The sequence below is a fragment of the Anolis carolinensis genome, chromosome 1, assembly GCF_035594765.1.
Source record: "Anolis carolinensis isolate JA03-04 chromosome 1, rAnoCar3.1.pri, whole genome shotgun sequence".
NCBI classification, from domain to species: domain Eukaryota; kingdom Metazoa; phylum Chordata; class Lepidosauria; order Squamata; family Dactyloidae; genus Anolis; species Anolis carolinensis.
The window spans coordinates 50,397,313-50,418,142 of NC_085841.1; the positions used below are offsets into that span (position 1 = coordinate 50,397,313).

Here is a 20,830-nt window from a genome sequence, read left to right on the forward strand (position 1 = left end):
TTACAGTACAATTATATTCATTGGTAGAATCCTTAGATATGTGAAGAGAGGCAATATTCTATCTTTTTAATGATAAATTTGGAGCATGAGATATTCTTTGTCTCAGGCTCTGTTAACAGTGGACTGTCATTTATAGTTAAATCACAAAAACTCAAGAGAGATCCCAACTGAACCTTTAACCATAATTTAATCTAAATTTGTAGAATAAAAGGTTTCTCCTAGATATGATTGCTAACCTTGCTTAACTTAGTATGCGTTCTCTGCATCCCATCTGGATCTATGAATTGCAGTAGTCCAAGCTAAACTTAAAGAAACATTCTAAGCCTGTTTACCCAGATGGAACTCCTATGGAATTTAATGGGATGTAAATCAAGGTAAGTGTGTATAGCAGAAGTAGGCAGTGTGGTGTCCTCTAAATGTTTTAGGTACAAATCCTATAATTCCAGATCATCGGTTATGGTGACACGGTGGATAGGAATGAAGTACAAAACATCTATAATGTCACTATCCTTGGTGTAAATGATTGCATTCACATTCAAACTGTATAATGTTGAAATGAAGTGTTCAATTACATTCTACAATCCAGGCTTAAGATCAGAATGTAAGTGGCAGGCCTTTTATTCATGAGGTAAGTAAAGTTTCCAATCCTCCTTCAAATACTAACAAAGATGGTTTCTCCTGTAGGTGTGTTTAGAAACATAGAATGTTTCTCTGATATTTTTTTCCCTAAGGTAAGTAGAAGAAGATACATTTCTTGACGTCCTTAGTATTTTCCTTCTTGTCATATTTTTTTGTACTGAATAAACAGACATTGCATTAATGAGAACTAATTAAAAATAATTCTATTACTTGTATCTCTGCCACACTAGAGCAGGGCTTCTTAAACTTTTTCTATTTGTGACCCCTTTTTACTTGAGAAATTTTGACACGGCCTGGGTATATAGGTATATAAAATAAGTATACAAATCAAGCATTTATTTATACGTCATAAATAAATTTATTTTAAAATAATCCTTTGGTATACATATAATTTTTGTTACAGATGAAAGCAAATTTCCATACTAATGAGATGGGTATGCTTGTTTATTTTTACATAAAGAATTAAATCTTGACTGAATATTTGATATTGCAGAACATAGAGCATCTTAAACATTTTTGTGCCATGCTGGAATGCTAGTTTGTAGTCTCAAGTGGTAAAATATACTCAGTTGGCTCTCCTTTTTTCACCTAATGTCCTATTCAATGTGCTTCATGAGAGACTTGAGTTCAAAACAACTTATCCATATTTAGAACACTATGTGAACTGTGGCTTATTTATGCATGCTTGTATGTGATGAAGTGCTGGGAAATAATCAGTCTGTAGCTTTGCATATGACAGATCACATCAGCTTGGCATGAATATGGGTATGCTTTTCATCACATTTAGAGCTTGAAAAACCCCCCAGAAAACCCCAGTCTGTATACAATTTCAAAAACCAGCATTTCTAAGTTATGAGCACTCCTTTGAACTATAGTTGCTGGGGAAACAGCAGTGGGAGAGAGCTACTGCAGTCATGTATTGCTTGTAGGCTTTTCCATCTATTCTCTCACTAAATTTCAGAGATATGTTGCCAGAATTCCACTAATAGACGGTATAGATCTTCAGAGTGGGAAACAATATATTGACAACAGCATCCATTGTATTAGACATGTCCGAAGTCTGGCCTGGAGGCCAAATGCAGCCCACGTTCAAATTTCCACAGGCTCTCTCTCTCCAGCCCTCCCTCGTTTGCATCTTCCTCTGTTTCTTGATTTCTTTCCTCTTTGTTCCTTGCTTTTTTCTTGGAAATCAGGGCCCCAAAAAAGGCGGGCTCCTCAGGAGAGAGAGAGAGAGAGAGAGAGATGGTAAAGTCGGCCTCTTGTGTCCCTTCACCCCAATTAAACATTACCTTTTTTCCACCGGTGTCTCCGGCCTTTGGCATCCTGTCCCAGTGGTCCCTTGTCACACTCTTTCTCAGCAGCCTTTTCTTTATTTCTTTGCAAAGGAAGATCGAACGCCTGCCTGGCTTCCCTCCCTCCCTTCTCCACACCGCCTTTGTCCCGAATTACTGCCCTGCTAAGGCTCCTCCCTTGAGAAGTAAAGAGGAGAACCAGGCAGCAACTATTTCCCTGCCACAATCAAAGCCTTCCTAACTAATGGCCATACCGCCTCTGTTGAAAACCCTCCAGAGAAGGATATTCCACCAGACTCAGGCAGCATATGCCATTGTCTGAAATGACTTAAACAACAATCCTAATTAATTTGACTCTCATCAGCCAAAATGCTGCCTTTCCCATTGAAAGAGTGGTATGTTTATGTGTTTTTTCATGGTTTTTTTGCACTGCAAATAAGACATTTGCGGTGTGCATAGGAATGCATTCATGTTTTTTTCAAACTTTAGGCTGCCCCCCCCCCCCCCCAATTGGCCAAGTGACCGTGAACTGGCACTTGGCTTTAAAAGTTTGTACACCCCTGCAATATATTATTATCAATGATAGGATTAGGGGGAGCTTTTGAAAGGAAGGGTCTAAAGAAAGCATTTGAGCATGTAGATAATTTTGCATAATATTTTGTGAATAAGAGAAGTTGGGAGGTGGATAAAAAGTACAGGTTTTTTTTATTAAAATAGATAACATAAATACCAAGCATTGCTGGCAGAATTATAACATTTTCCCCTTGAATAATGGAGTCCCAATGCTTCACTCTATGCAGAGATAGTTGTTTAGTGACATGTATTAGGGTTAACATAGAATCATAACCTACCAGAACTAGGTGCTGAAAGTGAAAATACCTTGTTCTTGAGAGATTTTTTCTAGGTCTAAATTGAAACTGTTTTAAGTGTAAAATGGGAAGTGAAAGTGTGTCTGTCACAAATGAAAAGGAACAGAAAAACCACGGTTGGTAATAGGCAAATCCATGTAGAACGTTTGCTAAAATATTACACCATGGTGTGCTTTTGTTCAAGGCATAGGCAAGTCAAGCCAAACGTGCTGCCTTTCAAGATATTTCATTTATTTTCTGTCCACAGCCTTGTTTTAGATTTATTTTTATCATTTACCAGTAGTCGATATACTGTGCTCATTGTGCATTAGCCTAAGTCCAGTTGGCTCATTCAATTTAGAACAGATGCATTGATTCAGTGGAATTTATGTAGGTGTTGAATTACAATTGGCCGTCTTTATTCATGGATTCAACCATATATTCTACACTCCAAAATTCCACAAAAAAGGCTTGATGGTTTCCATTTTATGTAAGGAACATAATTTTACTTACCAATTGTATTTAATGAGACTAGAATATACATGAATTTTGGTATCCATAGAAATCAAACCCATTCATAGCAGGGGGTCCACTGTACCAAATTTCCATTGATCCAGAGGATCTACTCCAGTGGAGACTACGGTTTCATTCAGGCTATGAATTATGCTATTCTGAAATTAGTAACAATAATTTTGACATTATTCATTTTTTCTCAGTTGATATCTATAACGTGTGAATTCATTGTAGTTCATCATCATAGGTGATCCCTCGTGGCCGAGTATGATTGCTTTCCAAGTGTAGGGTCTTGACAGTGGGTCCGTAGATGACTAGAGACCTATTCTTGATCTGCGTGTTCTTTCGCAGTGAGGTCATGGATTTACAGATGGAAGGTGGTCATGACAAGGATTTGCTTTACGCACCTTCCTCTTGACACGTTTCTCCTTTTTACTCTACATTTGTGCCTCTTCAAATTCCACAGCACTCTTGGTATCAGCTGACCTCCAGTTACAATTCTGAAGGGTCAGGGCTTTCCAGTTCTCGGTGTCTATGCCACAGTTTTTAGGATTAGCTTTAAGCCCATCTTTAAATCTGTTTTCCTGTCTACCTACATTCCATTTTCTATTCTTGAGTTGAGAGTATAGTAACTGCTTTGGGAGACGGTGATCGGACATTTGAACAATGTGACTAGTCTAGCAAAGTTGATGGCGGAGGATCATTGCATCATTGCTGGTGCTCTTTGCTTCTTCCAGCATGCTGACATTTGTCTGCCTGTCTTCCCAAGAGATTGAAATGATAAAGAAGGTATTTTTGTACTTAGATACAGTTACAAACAAGGTAGGATCTGTAGGTTTGTTCTAGGTTGAATTTGTTTAAGTCGGGACAGGTAAATTTTTAGTGTAACTCCAGCCATATATGTGTGTGTGTGTGTGTGTGTGTGTGTTAGATAGCACAGAGGTGTTAACATCCCTGTGGTGTTTTTTTTCTGTCTTTTGCTTCATAATGTCTTCTAGATGTTAGATCATATAGAAATATTCAAATGCATTGAACTGTCACAAAACAATAATATTCGGAATGAGTTTAGTAAGATAATGTGATAATCTTAAAACTTTTTTGTGGGAAAGCATATCTTGAGTCACAAGATTCAGGTAATTCTTATGTCATGGAGAAAGTAGCATGCATGTGAAAATTGTTTAACCCGCATACTCCAGAATTAAAACAACAACAAAATTCCATTTGTTGTGTGAGTTTTAGTGTATTCTGACTCCAATAAAAATTCCAATGTTGAAGGGCATAAAGGCACCCAGTCCAATGGAGTGGTACATCTAGAAGCAAGAAGCCAAATGCCTAGAGGCAAAAAATATTCATATGAAGTAGAACATTTGTTTTGATCAGTTGTTTATCTTCCCTTTTTGCATATGACTAGGAACATTTTTTGTGTTTAAAAGGCAAATTTTATTATTTTCAGTTTGAAACACCTCATTTTAACTCATCTTGAACGAAAAAGCAGTTGTCATTTATTTGTAGAAAGAAATAATATGCTCTTATGGGACTTTTAAATAATAACGTGATAGTAAAATAGTCTCTGCTTACACAGTGATCCCAGTGAGGAGCCATTCTTTTTTCCACTGTATGTATCAGTCATGTCATTTTTGAGGCAGATTTTTTGCATGTGAAACACTGTCAGTTTTCATAGCTGTTGTCCTACCATAGAAATAGGGGCATTCTCTTGATACAGCTGCAGAAACAAAGGTTGATGTGTATAACCCATATCCATTACAACCCTTTATGGTCTGGCTCAAAATTGTCATGTCAAATATTTGTTATGTCACAGAATGGATCAATTTGTTTCTAAGATTGATTTACCCTCTTCCATCCAAGAGCAATAGGTTTCCACTCAAGAGAGCTCTGGACTCACAGCACGTAGTAGTAATGTCTATCATATTTACTGACTGCTCTACAGTGAACTGTTCGTAGATGCCTGCCCTAAGAACTTTCACAATTTTAGTGTTTTCACTTGGTTTTCCGTGGTCATTTTGCTGTTACTGTCCTCCTACCAATAGATCTTCTGCCTTGTATACACACAGCCATTGGCCCTTTTTCTTCAATAGGTATCTAAAGACATTTCCAGAGGCTTCCCCTCAGTTGTTCTTGTACTTGACAGATGTTTTGGTGTTTGAGAAACTTTTATCAGGGAAAAAGGTATCCTCATCCCAAAGTGTAAAGTGCTGGTTAATCTTGAAGATCTGTGGTAAATACAGTGCTTTCATTTGATTGACAAATAACTGAAATGCAAACCACAGAAACAGTTGTGGCCAGGTGTGCTGAGTCAGTACTTTCCTCCACTCCTCTTCTGTGCTTCTATGAATGTGAATGGATTCTTCTACCTACCCCACTATGAAGCATTGGAAATGTGCTTAGCATCCAGAACAGAGCAAAACAGTTATTCTCTAATAATGTTTTGTCTATTTCTAGAAATCTTTGTCTTGGCAGCAAAAAATCTGATTGCAAATCTTACTTCACAAACTAGACAAATCGTTATCTTAGGAAACTATCCTTTTTATACAGGTGGCAGGATTCTTGGATACCGTTTGATAAAATTTTATTAGTTTGGGCATGTTGAGGCGTTACTTCCAATTTTAGCAGTCAACAACAGATTCTTTGCATTATAGTAAATAAAAAATTGGCACAAAACATTTTGGGTCTTACTATATTACATCGGTTTAGACAAAAATATTTCACTGGCAAAAAATTATTAGATTTGTTGGAAATTTTTGTCCCGGTCTTTATGATGACTTGTTTTTATTTTGTTTACTAATATAATTTTTTTAGTGGCAATTGAGTAAAATTTTGGGGCATTTTTTTATAACTATACATTTTGTGATGTCATGAACTTAGATTATCGATTTTAGTTTTTTGTGGATTATATAGTTAAAACATTGGAAATCTGAAGTATCTCATCTACATTTAAGGAATTTGCTACTTTGGAGCTTTAGAATTGTAGCTGGGAAGAGAAAAAAATTACACTTCATTGTACTGAAAACATGTAAGTTAGCATATTAGATAGAATGTTTTCCTCTTGAGAAAAGTTTATCTCCCTAGAAAATCCCATGCTTGTGTACTTAAATTTTTATTTATTTATTATTTATTTATTTATTTACAGCATATTTATTCTCACCCCGAAGGGGACTCAGGGCGGATCACATTACAAAGACAAAGACAAATCCCAAATTTAGGTCAATACAATAATGAAGTAGTTAGAAGATACATCTGTTCTACTTATGATAAACTAAAATACTGTGTAGATTCAGACATCCATTAATGGATTTCAATTTGCTGACTTCCCCTCCTTTTCCTGTTAATTAAGTTTTTAGACTCACAAACAACTCACGATAGAGGTTATTTTATTTTACTGAAACTGACATACTTTCAGTGGGTCAGATGAAACTACAGTAGAGTCTCACTTATCCAACACTCGCTTATCCAACGTTCTGGATTATCCAACGCATTTTTGTAGTCAATGTTTCCAATACATCATGATATTTTGGTGCGAAATTCGTAAATACAGTAATTATGACGTAGCATTACTGCAAACTGAACTACTTTTTCTGCCAGATTTGTTGTATAACATGATGTTTTGGTGCTTAATTTGTAAAATCATAACTTAATTTGATGTTTAATAGACTTCTCCTTATTCTCTCCTTATTATCCAACATATTCGCTTATCCAACGTTCTGCCGGCCCGTTTATGTTGGATAAGTGAGACTCTACTGTATTGCTGAAGAGGCAAAACCTTACAGAACCAGTTGAACTTGGGTACAAATCAAGAAATACTGGCTTGTTTGGGCAGAACTTTGTTTGCCAGCCTAAGGTTAGGGGATGCTAATACCTCCTTGCTGATAATGTAACATATGCTTCTCTCATCAGGGATGACTTGGCTGATGGTCCAATATTTAGCAGGAGTCTTTCACGTTCTCAAAGCCTTGAGCGATATCCCTCCCGTGAAGAAAATCTTTCTAGTCCTTTTCATATGAGACATGATGAAGATTATCACAGTAGGGATGTTTTTGTCCACCAGCTGGGCTATGGCATAAACTATGAGCATCTACAGGATAAACACAGAGAAACTGATCGAGATGGTGAAATGCTTAGAAAACCTTTATATTCATCAGGAGATAGAGGAAGAGAGACAAAGCATCCCCGATATGATAGAGATGACAACCTGCTTGATGCAAGTGTAAAGACTCAAGGTTTCTTACCAGGCATGCGAAACTACCGTAAACGAAGTTTTAGTAGAAGCCCAAGTCCATCATATGTAGACAAATATTTCCATGAGCTTGAAAGTGTTAGGAGAAGAAAGGAAAAGGAGGAGCTAAGCAGAAATTTGATTCGGGAAGTGCCTGGCAATGGCTACACAATGCCTAGCTCAAGTAATCCTGTACAGTCTTCTGAACCCCGATACCTTTATAGACCTGATGATGCACCAACAATGCCTAAAAAATCAATCTTAAAGAAACGTGTGGAAGAACCTTCTGTGCAGGTTTGAAATGTTTTCTTCCCCATCTTGCGAAGATGCTTATTATATTTTGCTGCTTTTATAAAATAATCTAAATATTTAATTATAACTCCCTTAATCTCTGAAATGTCCTTAGGAAAAATGTCCTCCCTGTTGAGGACATTTTACTTTTTAAAAATTATATTCTTTAAATTTTTGTGGTATGGTTCTGTCAGGTTTAGCAACACATGATTGACAGACATTTGCAACAGTTTTTAAAATAATTTTTACAGTGAACGCAAGTTTAGTTCAGTTTATTCTACATACAATTTTCTAAACTCTTAATTCATAGAAATTAGAGAATGCTAAGAAAGTTGAATCCTTGCTTAAGAATATCCTGGTATTAAAATATGCCTTAATTATAAAATGGTTACATATTGCCAAAGTGATAACTTTATATTTTGGAACTTCTGTGTCTTGTTCAGTACTACTTTTCTCTTCTTACGGTTTTCTGTTAGTGCTTGTAATTCTGTTATACAAAACGTATTCATTCTTATGGAATATAATATTGATTACTCTTGTTACAGAATGACAAAATGATGTTTTTTTTTTATTCTTGTAGCCTGAAGTCTTTCCTAGCAGTTCTGTCAAAGAGCCGCCATTTCTTTCAAATCCTTCTTTACCGCAGCATAGCAGCATTCCTGCATTTGCTCTGGAAGTGGAGAATTTCCTCAAACGGTTCAACAAAAATGCAGTTGCAGAGTCGGCTACTAATAAGACTTCTCAGGGATCTTTGCATGACTGGCAACCACTCTCTGAGCAACAGCAAAATGCTTCTCCATTTGAACAGAACTCAGGCAGTTTTTTATCACAGAAGGACCATCACGAGTCAGTATTAGAACCTGCTGACCCACAGTCTGACTTCTTGCTCCCTCATGAAAAAGCCAGCCAGGATGGGAGTGGCTTTTCACGCATTTTGAGCATGATGGCAGATTCTACCAGTACTCAAGAAAAAAGAAGGCGCAGCTTCCCTGATGACATTGAGAATGAAGAGAAATTTCTTTATGGCAATGATGATGATGATGAAGATTCCAACATTACTTCCGCCAGTACTCAAAAACTAACACCGATTGATGTTAAAGAGCCTGTGCAGCCGAAAGTAAGTTTTCCACCTCCAGCAGTGAAGCCAGACACTTCAGAAGAATCTCGGCCGGAATACGAGAAGATTCATGATTTGCTCAAAACTATTGGTCTTGAGATTGGAGTGGCTGAAATTGGCAAGCTAGCTGCCCGCACTCAGGAACGACTCCATGGGAAAAAGACATCTCATTCTCCTGATTGCTATTCAGTAGCTTCTCATAAACCGGAATTTCGGGAAATTCACCGCAGTAGAAGCAATACTCATTCTCCAGAGCCAAGTCAAAAGTGTTCTCTTTCACCTTCTAGCTCTTTCCCACCATCTACAGATTTGTCCTCTGTTTCAGTATCTGATCACACTAAAAATAAAGGACAGGATAATCTTGCTGGCACATTGGATCGTTCGATTCCCCCAATACCAGTAATTCCATCAGCTCCACCTTCTCTTCCTAATTTGTCTCCTTCTACCTCTGTTTCCCAGTATAATGTTTCACGCTTTCCGCCATTCACTCCAACTCAGTTATCTCAAAACTATCCATCTCCTACAATGCCACCTCCTGGCTATGATGCATATGGGCACTATATGGCTTATGCAGCTTCTGGATGGCCCATGTATCCTCAGCAGGCTCAGAATGAACCTGCACATTCTGACGTACATGGACTTGTCACGCTGACAGCACCACCAAATCCTTCACGACCCAACCTTAGGGTTATTGAGACAATTTCCACGACCAAAGGGACTCCTGAAATGAGGAGAGATGAGTCTGTGCTTGTGCAAATCCCTACTGCCACTTCTTACTCCAAAATGCAGCCTCAGTCCTCTCAGCCTTCTTTCAAAACTGTCAAGGAAAGACTATCTGATGAAAGAAATCGAGCTTCTCAGAAGCAAAAAGTGAGTAATTTAATATTTTTGTTTTGAGAAATATTTGCTTCACACATTCTAAACATGTAAATATGCTGACTATCTATGGTTTTTTTCAGTCTTACCATCTTGCACTTACATACCTAGCCAATCTTCTATGATATGCAAAACAGTAACAGTTAAAAGATGCAAAACAGTAACAGTTAAAACTTACATTCCTTTATATGATAGCAATCTTACAGTAATTCAGATCAATTATACTTTTCTTGAAAAAAGTTGTGCAGTATTTTACATTGAGTAGTATGTTCCCCAAATATTTTAGGATGCTTAGCTCTTATTCAGTAGTACAACAGCAATAGATTGATCACATTTTAATTATATTTTAAAATCTCTAAATATCACTCTAGTCAGTTCAAGTTTTATTTTGAATTGAAACCAATGTGTCATGTGTATAATAATAATAATAATAATAATAATAATAATAATAATAATAATAATAATAATACTTTATTTATATACTGCCCTATCTCCCGGATGGGACTCGGGGCGGTTTCCAATCATAAAAACAACACAAACATTACATAACAACATAATAACACATTATTAAACAAAGTAAAAATACAATTATAGAAATAACTAACACTTACATGACCTGATCAAGGGGACGGGAACCATAAACCCAATATATTAAAATGTATCATTTTAAGTTAGAGAAATCTTGTGCAATATATTCAGGCCCAGAAATCTGCGGTATTCCAATGTAATTACTGAAAAACCTGCCGACACCACCAGGTCTTCAGTTCCTTACGGAAATTGGATAATGTAGGGGATTGCCTGATCTCTTTTGGCAATGCATTCCAGAGCCAGGGGGCCACTGCCGAGAAGGCTTGTTCCCTCGTCCCCACCAGCCACACTTGAGACGGTGGTGGGAGCGCGAGAAGAGCCTCCCCGGATGATCTCAAGGTCCGCACTGGCTCATAGCGGGAGATGCGATCACGGAGATAGGTAGTGTATGCTGAATTAGCAAGCCTGTAGTGAAATTCTAATCTGTATTTCTGTGACATATTATTACATTTTTGTGGGTGTGATGTCTTCATTTGGAGCAAAGAGGAAATTTTTATAAATAAGATATTAAAAGTCAAAATTCAGCAGGAAACAACAAAGTATTTCCCACTGTAATAATGCTAAAAGTAGTTCTTATAATGACTATAGTTCCACATAGTTACATATTCTTAAGCATGCTGTTTTATCTTGTAGTCTTCCCGCCTCCTCTTCCTGGTTTCTAAAAGTTCTTTATATATATTAAAAGATTTGTCAGTGGAAGATCATATGATACTTTCATTTAGATTGAAAAATAAATTCACATACAGCATATATGAAATGAGATGTTTTTAAGAGCAACTAAATTTGCATCCTTTCATAAAATTTTAAAGTGATAATTGGAACTTCTTGGATTCAAGAAGATGCTGTGGTCTTTACAGAGTTGCTTTAGCTATGATAGGTGTAAAGGGTCATTCTTAATGCCCCTGTTTCTCTTACAAAATCCAGGTAATAGAGGAAAGAGAGAAGTTGAAGGCAGAACAAGATGCACGACAGAAGAAGCTGCATTATCTTAGGACGGAGTTAAATAGGCTCTCAAAGCAGCAAGGTAGTGCTTTTACTCACCATATATTCCCTCCCCTCTTCCCTGGATATGCTTTAGTTAAAGTGCTTGGTATTCTTAGTCTACTAGAAAAAATGGATTTTTTTCTGTCCCATGTATTTCAGTAATTAATGTGAATAGGAAACTAAATAGAATGGATGTAGTATCACTTTAGACAGCTCATTGCCAGGTTTGTGTTGGGTAGCACACACAAAAGTTCTGGCTTTGGGCTAAATTATAGTGTCTCAAATTTTAATTACCTGAAATGTTTTATTATATGTTAACATGATGTTTTTGTGCTTCCTTATCCATTGCATACACTGGTTCAGGGGAAATGCTGCGGAAGAAACGCAGGGAAAAAGATGGACACAAAGACCCTTTGCTAGTGGAAGTAAACAGACTACAAGAAAACATCATGAAGGAGATTGATCAACTGAAAATGAATGCTGATGCTGCAGAGAAAAAACAATCTGAGCTTGACAAGGTAGCTCAGATCCTGGGGATTAATATATCTGAGAAATCCCGAAAATTATCTTCAGAAAATAAAGACCTTTCAGAAAAAAACAAGTCAGAAAATGCAAAAAATCAGGAGAGAACTTCTGGCTCAATCAAGGTAAATTTTTAGATGTTGATGCTAACTGCTCACTTGAGGAAAAAAGTATAGTATGCGTATCCATTTATCACCATTTGCTTTAAAAATTATTTGTGTTTCACATCATTAATGCAGATGGATATGAGGACCTTTGCTTTTAAAAGGAGTAATCTACATTTTAGTATTAGTCTTAGAATTAACTGCTTACTTACTATGGAGTACAAGAAATTAAGAACATATCTGTAGATTAGAAGTTAATAAGTTTATAAATTACTACAAATGTAGAATTTTATGTAGAGAGATTTTTTTATTTCAGATATAATTTAATGTAGTTCATCTTTGGAAACTGCATAAAAGGAATAGTAGAAGTTACTAAAAAGTGCATTTTCATAATGTAATTTAGGATTTTCTTCCAACTTTAACAAGTACAATAGGAAAATGTATAAAAGGAAGCAATAAATGCAGTATTGAAGCATAGAATCTAATACACTCCGTTTAGTGATTTGATTGTCATGTCTTTTAAACAATACTTTTTCCTTTTTTACCTTGGAATTCTTTGCAGTAGGTAGATGCTACTGTCAGAATCTTCACCTTGAATTTCCTTTTGAATTTCTTTTGAAGTTCTATTTTTTTAATTGAAAGAATAAGATCTAATAGCTTGACTAGAAATGTATTCATACACATATCTGTCTTTACACACACCTCAACATGTACTCCTTTCGATGTACATTTAATTTCTTGATTACCACTTAACCTGCCATGCAGCTAGTATGCCTGAGTCTTGTTAGAAGCTCTTTTCTGTTGAGTAAACATAATCTGAGTCAGCAATTCCAGTTTACTGAAACTGTGGAATTATCCTGGTCATAGAAAAACGGCTGATATATCACTGCTTCTTCACAGCCTCATAATCCATATCAGAATGTGGATTAAAGAAATGAAATTCCACTCCGAAGAGTCTCCATACACACCCTGGGAACCATGAAAAAGCTCCTGCAGCATCCACAAAGCTCCCCTTGGGCTCACAATTAATTTTGAAAAATCAGAAATCCTCCATAAGAACTAAAAACCATCCAAAACATTTTAAGCATGAAATTGGGGGGGAAAAGAAGCTAAAATATCTAGGAGTAGAAATTCCAAAAATGTAAACAGCATTGCTGTAACGAACTGCAATCACTTACGGAAAAGCACAAGCAAATTACTTAACACCTGGGGAAGAAATTTCAGGAATCACTAAAAGACTAAAAATTTATAGGATGAAGATCCTACCCATATTTCTATACTTATTTCAAACACTTCCGGTAAATATCCCCATCAAATTATTCAGGATGTAGGACAGCTCCATCAAAAAATTTGTAGCGAGAGGAAATAAAAAAGAATCTATAACTTTATATTTTATGGCACCCAAAAATGGGTGGATGGGGAACCCCCTCCCTGGAGTTGTACTATGAGGCATGTCAATTTGCTAGATTAATAGAACTGGAATTGGAAGGGACAAAAATGGCTAAAATTAGAGAAAGAACTAAATGATTGGAAAAAAGGGATTGTTTATGGGAGGAAAAATCGATAAAAAATAACTTTAAGGGCAGGCTCCCTATTCTCAACACTGTACAGTTGGAGGAAATGGCAAAATATATTACAGATAAATAAAATAGATTCCTTTCCGTAAGAAACCCTGGAAAACATTTAGAAACTTAATAAAGACCCTGAAAGAAAACAATGTAAATAAGGTTGGAGACCTCATAGAACCCACCAGAGAAGAAAAAAAATGGGATAAGATAAAGGAAAAATGCGGAGTGAAGAACTGGATAACCTGGTTAGGCTTGTCCAAAAGAGCACAGGAAATGAAAAAAGAAAGAAGCAACAGATGGCCCATTAGATAGAATTATTAGCTGGAAAATAGAAAAAAGAGAAAGAAATTACTGGGGAAAATTTAAGTTTTATCCAACAAGACTAAACACACCTTAGTAGAGGCTTGGAAACAGGACATAAACTTTAACGAGAATTTAGTCATGTCTTGGATGGACAAAACCCAAAAAAATTGAAACACCTAAGGATCAAAGAAACACAATGGAAAATTAATACAAAATGGTATAGAACCCCCTTATAACTGGCACACATGGGAAACATTTCTAATCAGTGCTGGCATAAGTGCGAGAAGATTGGTACATTTTCACATATATGGTGGGATTGTATTGAAATCTAAAAATATTACAACACAATCAGAGAAGTAATAGAGGAAACAGGCAAAAATTATATTAGAATAATGCCAAATTCCTGTCCCTCAAAATAGAGGTAAATGAGAAGAATAAAGAATGGACAGAAATACTAAAATATATATCTGCCATACCCGCCACAATCGCCCAAGGTTAGAAAGATAAAGCAAGGTGGGACCTGGAAACCTGGTGGTCTTACCTCTGAATATTTAATTAACAACTTTTATCAATCAAAAAAGTACTTGAATTGTTACTCAAAACAACTCTGGAATATGAAATGGTATTGCTTAATTGACAAAATGGAAGGAAACGATAGGTACAGAATTTACAACCATGCCATCCAAACAACTAGATCAATGTATTGATATAAGCTGACCCAGGTTGGGAGTGGGGGGAATCAAGGGAAACTAATCTGAAATGAAAAGGGAAGTACAAACTGATCTCGTGACTTAGTTACAAAAACTGTAAATAGTCATCTACATTGATTTAGAGAAAGTTTGTACCGTAATTCATTGTTATCTGTTTCAAATAAAAACAATTATTCGAAAAAAATGCAACCGAACATTTTTTTCTTACCCTGTTTGAAGAAATGCACTGAACTGCAGCAGCCCATTCCATGAGAATCAGCAATGAAGCTCATCTTCTAACTCAAAAACAAAAAGATGTTCATTTACTTCCTTGAGAGCGCCATATCTGATTCCTTTACCAGAATATTCCAGAGGTGGCACTGCTTACACAAGTGCTGCTCATGTTCCAAATTAATTTCTGCTCAGCAGTATCCACATACTGATCAGCTGTAGTGCATGTTATCACTACTTTTGGATTTCCTCCAGACTTTAAAATGTGTTTTCCAAGTGGATGTATGTTGCAGCACACATCAGAGATGTATGTTTTCTAGCCATCTCCTCTTATAATTCACATCATTCTGAATTTTATAGCAAGTTCCCCTTTCTTCAATTTAGGAATCTAAAACATCTCATGAGAAGCCTCAGTCTAAGAGCCCCAAACCTACTGACTCCTCTTCACAACCATCAAAGCAGCATCTCCAGGCGACCAGTATTTATGACTACTATGATACAGGGAATCATTGGTGTAAGGATTGCAACACCATCTGTGGGACCATGTTTGATTTCTTCACACATATGCATAATAAGAAGCATAGGCAGGTATGTGATTAATTTTTATGTTCATTTAGGAGTTTTTGTTTCCATTGTTAAGACAAAAATGGTGTCAACAGGTTCCACACAGATCAAGCTGCTTCTTTCAGAACATAGTTGTAAAGTTTTGACTGTTAGTTTGGGCATGTAGTTTCATTTGTTCATAGGAGCATTTTATAACAATCCTTGTCTGAAAAAAATTAACCATATGGCAAAATCCCAATCTGATGTTGTGTGCAAAATCACTGGTTCTTGAATCATAGGGCACAAATGGCCTTTGGAAATCATTGTTTATTTTAAATCTTTTTCATGCTGTTCTGTATAGTTAAAACAAATTCCCGATTATGTCTACGGTCAGTTTTTTTTTAATCGCAGCTTTATTTTGGCTTGATTGGCAATGTGTGAGAAAGTGGAGTGTGTGCCTACTTGACTGAATTTTTTAAAAAAACTTTTCAAAACCATTGGAAGTACAGTGTTCCCCCGCTACGTCATGGTTTGCTTTTTGCGGACTCTCTGTTTCGTGGGTTTTCTCAGTTGCGGGCCCCAGCTGAGGGGTGCAGCCTGGCCTGTCCTCCTCAGCCGCCCGCAGGCAGTGCCAGTAGGCCTGGCCTGCGCCTCAAAAACCATCGGGCTGGGACGGAGCCTCTTTACTCCCCCGCCCTGGCTGGATCTCTGAGGGCCCCATTCTGGACGGTGTCACCTCACATGGTGCTGCCCCTGCTGCTGCTGCTCCATGCGCACACCCCACCACCGATCTGTGCACCCGTGCCCCTGCACCACCGCCGCTGCTCCGCATGCGAGCCCCCCACTACCACTGTCAATGCTCCGCATGGAGCGTTGGTGGTGGTGGCGGGGGGCGCGCATGCGGAGCGATGGCGGTGGTGGCAGAGCACGCGTGTGCGGAGCAGCAGCGGTGGCAGTGGGGCTTGTGGGGAGCAGTGATGGCAGTGGGGCGTGCACGCAGGGCGGCAGCAGCAAGGTGCGTCAGAGCGTTGGCGGCAGAGGTGCTCCAAGTCCATGCACAAAGCCCTCTGCACGAAGGCCACGGCTTAATACAGTAGGTACTGTACATTAAAAGAGGGAGGGAGGCTATACAGTACAGTATTTATTAAAATAAATAGAGTCCCTACTTCACAGATTTTCACTTATCGTGGGTGGTCCTAGAACGGAAGTGAGGGAACACTGTATGTTTTTTTTTCAGTTAAGGTAGAAAAGGAGAAAACTTAGGAAATTATTGTATCTAAACTCCTCTAGTTTTAATTTCTGAATATTTTATTACTGATCTTTGATTTTGACTAAAACTTCTATCACTCTCCAAATAGACCCTGGATCCATACAACAGACCATGGGCTTCAAAGATTGAAAATGAAACAAAACAGGACATTACAAAGCGCATTGACAAAATACCTGTTCCTGCTAAAGGTATGTTGACTTTTTATAACTTCAGCTGCTCAAAACATAGTGTAATTCTGTGTAATAATTATTCCAAATTATTTTCCTTTTATTTATTTCAAACTTTAGTCATTGTTTTATCTGAGGTATCAGAGTATTGAAAGTAGTAATTCCTCATTCCACTATGAACATTTTTGTAATTCTGCAGTGATAAGGAGTGTTGAACAAATGTGCTCTATACTTGCAATCTTCAGGTCAGTTTTTTCAGTCCCAAATGTCACCTGTAGAATTTACAGCCTAATAGTTTATTTATACTCTTTTGTTGCAATTGTTTTTGCTAGAATTTGTAGAATCTTTTGTGATATATTTCTGTGACTCATTCTTTTTTTTTTTGGGGGGGGGGCATATTTCAGGTTGTGAATTTCTAATCCCAATCACTGGATATTACTGCCAGCTCTGCCATGAATTTTTTGGAGACCAGATATCTGCAGAACAACATATGAAAAGTCACCCACATAATGAGAAATATATGGTATATATCTGAAATTGTTGTTATTTTGCTTGCTGCCAGTTCAGCTTGTACCTTTATGAATAAGAGACCTCCAAACACCCCATCATCGAAAGTTCTTCTGTGGCTTCCATGGTAGAATCAATCAATCTGTTGTGAGATTCCTTTTTTCCTGCTGCCTTCTTTCCCAGTATTATTTATTTATTTATTTATTTACTATATTTCTACCCCGTTCTATCTCACCCCAAAAAGGACTCAGAGTGGCTTACAGTTTGGCAACATTATTGTCTTTACAGTGAATCATGTCATCTCATAATACAGTAGAGTCTCACTTATCCAACACTCGCTTATCCAACGTTCTGGATTATCCAACGCATTTTTGTAGTCAATGTTTTCAATATATCGTGATATTTTGATGCTAAATTCATAAATACAGTAATTACTACATAGCATAACTGCTTATTGAACTACTTTTTCTACCAAATTTGTTGTCTAACATGATGTTTTGGTGCTTAATTTGTAAAATCATAACCTAATTTGATGTTTAATAAGCTTTTCCTTAATGCCTCCTTATTATCCAACATATTCGCTTATCCAACATTCTGCCGGCCCGTTTATGTTGGATAAGTGAGACTCTACTGTATGTCCAAAGTATTATAGCCTGAGTTTATTCGCTTTCACTTCTAACAAAGTTCAATATTCATTTTCCCCTTGAATCCTTTTATTTTTCTTTTCTGGCAGTCCATGGTATCTATAAAACTTTCCCAGCATCATATTTTAAATGAGTTGATTATCTTCCTGTCAACTTCCTTCACTGTTCATCTTCCCAAACTTTGTATATAATAAGAAATACTGATGCAGACTTTAGTATTAATGATATAGACAGGTAGCTGCCTTTTCAGCTCCTTGATTTGTTCTGATTTCTTGATTACAACCTCCATTTTGATGAATGGTTGAGATTCTCAAACTGCTCCGCATAGTCCTTGGGGCTCCGTGCGTGATAGTGGGATGCTCCTTAGCACCATGCCGTTTCTCGCCTCCTCTTTCCTCCTCAGAAATACAGGGAAATTAAAGTTTTGAGCTACCAAAACAACAGCAGCATCCTCCCAGGGCACAGACCCTTTCTCCCCCACCTCCCTCGCCACACAGACTCTTTTCCTGGCTGGCCAGACCCCCCCCCCCCTTTTTTGCTTCCAAAACTCTATTTTCCTCCCAACACTTTGATTGTGCTTTTCCTGCATGGCAGAAGGGAGTAGAACTGGATGGCCCTTGGGGTGGTGGTTATTATTATTATTATAGCCATCTGTTGTGGTGCTTTGATTGTGCTTTTCCTAGATCCTCTCTGGGGTTGCTCTTCCTCCTCCTCCTATTACAGAGGCTGGGTTGCCATCTGCCAGGGGCACTTTGCACTTTTCCTGCATGTCATAAGGGAGTTGACTGCACGGCTCCTGTGGTTGCTCCTGTTGTTATTGTTGTTATTTTACAAAGGTTGAATGGCCATCTGTTGGAGGTACTTTGATTGTGCTTTTACTGCATGGTAGAAGGGGTTTGGACTGGATGGTCCCTGGGGTCTTCCACTGAAATACTGTTAGGCTTATGTTTGGTTTAAAATATTATTCATTTTAAATATTGTATTGTTCGTTCTTTCTTTCTTTTTTCTTTTTGCACTTCAAATGAGATATGTGTAGTGTGCATAGGATTTTTTTTCATTTTTTTCCTGATTAGTTCACACAAATATCCATTTGCCATTGGCCTAGGCCTTCTGTCAAATTTTAAAATGCAATGCAGCCCTGTGTATAAAATTGTGTCCATACCTGATATATATCTATATATATAAAATGATAAAGTTGTTTGCGCAGTGACTATAACAACAAAACTAAACATCCTAGAAATACGAAATTTGGCAACACAATGCAAAAGGCTTGCCTCCAGGTTACAACAACACAACCACACCACAAAACCACAATCCAGACCCACAAAACTCACAACATCGCATCATGCGATAACAACACAACTAAATGCCCCAGAAATACAAAATTTGGCAATACAATGCAAAAGCCTTCCCTCCCAGTTGGAACAACACAACCACACCACAAAACCACACAGGACCCACAAAACTCACAACAACGCATCGTGACTATAACAACACAACTAAACGCCCCAGAAATACGAAACTTGGCAACACAACACAAAAGCCTTCCCTCCAGGTTGTAACAACACAACCACACCACAAAACCACAATCCGGACCCATAAAACACACAATAACGCATCGTGACTATAACAACACAACTAAACGCCCCAGAAATACGAAACTTGGCACACAACTAAACGCCCCAGAAATATAAAACTTGACAACACAACGCAAAAGCCTTGCCTCCCGGTTGTAACAACACAACCACACCACAAAACCACAATTCGTGCCCACAAAAATCACAACAATGCATCGTGACTATAACAACACAACTAAACGCCCCAGAAATACGAAACTTGGCACACAACTAAACGCCCCAGAAATACAAAACTTGACAACACAACACAAAAGCCTTTTCTCCCGGTTGTAACAACACAACTACACCACAAAACCACTATCCGGACCCACAAAACTCACAACAACGCATAGTGACTATAACACAACTAAACGCCCCAGAAATACAAAATTTGACAACACAACGCAAAAGCCTTGCCTCTCAGTTGTAAGAACACAACCACAACACAAAACCGCAATCCGGACCCACAAAACTCACAACGCATCATGACTATAACAACACAACTAAACGCCCCAGAAATACAAAACTTGGCAAAACAATGCAAAAGCCTTGCCTCCCAGTTGTAACAACACAACCACACCACAAAACCACACTGGACCCACAAAACTCACAACAACGCATCATGACTATAACAACACAACTAAACGCCCCAGAAATACGAAACTTGGCAACACAACACAAAAGCATTCCCTCCAGATTGTAACAACACAACCACACCCCAAAACTACAATCCGGACCCACAAAACTCACAACAGTGCATCGTGACTATAACAACACAACTGAACACCCCAGAAATACAAAACTTGGCACACAACTAAACGGCCCAGAAATACAAAACTTGGCAACACAACACAAAAACCTTGCCTCCCAGTTGGAACAACACAACCACACCACAAAACCACACAGGACCCACAAAACTCACAACAACGCATCGTGACTATAACAAATACAAAATTTGACAACACAACTCATCCACCTCCCCAATCCCTACATTCACACTTGGCCTCCAAAAAAACAATTACAATAATAACAATGACAACAACAACAACAATAAGAATCAACACCATCACAGGCAAGAAACAGCCAGGCACTGAGGCTGAGAGGCCATTCAGTGCTACACTGGGCCTCCAAAAAACAATACAGTAGCATCTAACTTATCCAACCTTCATGACCACTACAACAACAACAATAATAAACACCTACACAGGCAAAACAAAAAAAAGACTATTGTACCACAATAAAAATATAAACCGCACTCAGCAGATTCAGACATTACAACTAACAACA

The 20,830-nt window shown here is 37.7% G+C and overlaps 1 protein-coding gene across 3 annotated transcripts in view; it reads left to right on the plus strand.

Moving 5' to 3' along the window:
• Positions 1-20,830, plus strand: part of LOC100559911 (zinc finger protein 318) — a 40,340-nt gene that overhangs the window by 13,119 nt on the left and 6,391 nt on the right. For all 3 annotated transcript variants that reach the window (XM_062974150.1, XM_008125416.3, XM_008125409.3), the window contains exons 3-9: positions 7,205-7,817; positions 8,395-9,801; positions 11,320-11,419; positions 11,743-12,026; positions 15,181-15,384; positions 16,698-16,797; positions 17,181-17,299. In XM_062974150.1, the coding sequence (XP_062830220.1) occupies positions 7,205-7,817; positions 8,395-9,801; positions 11,320-11,419; positions 11,743-12,026; positions 15,181-15,384; positions 16,698-16,797; positions 17,181-17,299 (2,827 nt within the window). The remainder of the gene's footprint in view (positions 1-7,204; positions 7,818-8,394; positions 9,802-11,319; positions 11,420-11,742; positions 12,027-15,180; positions 15,385-16,697; positions 16,798-17,180; positions 17,300-20,830) is intronic.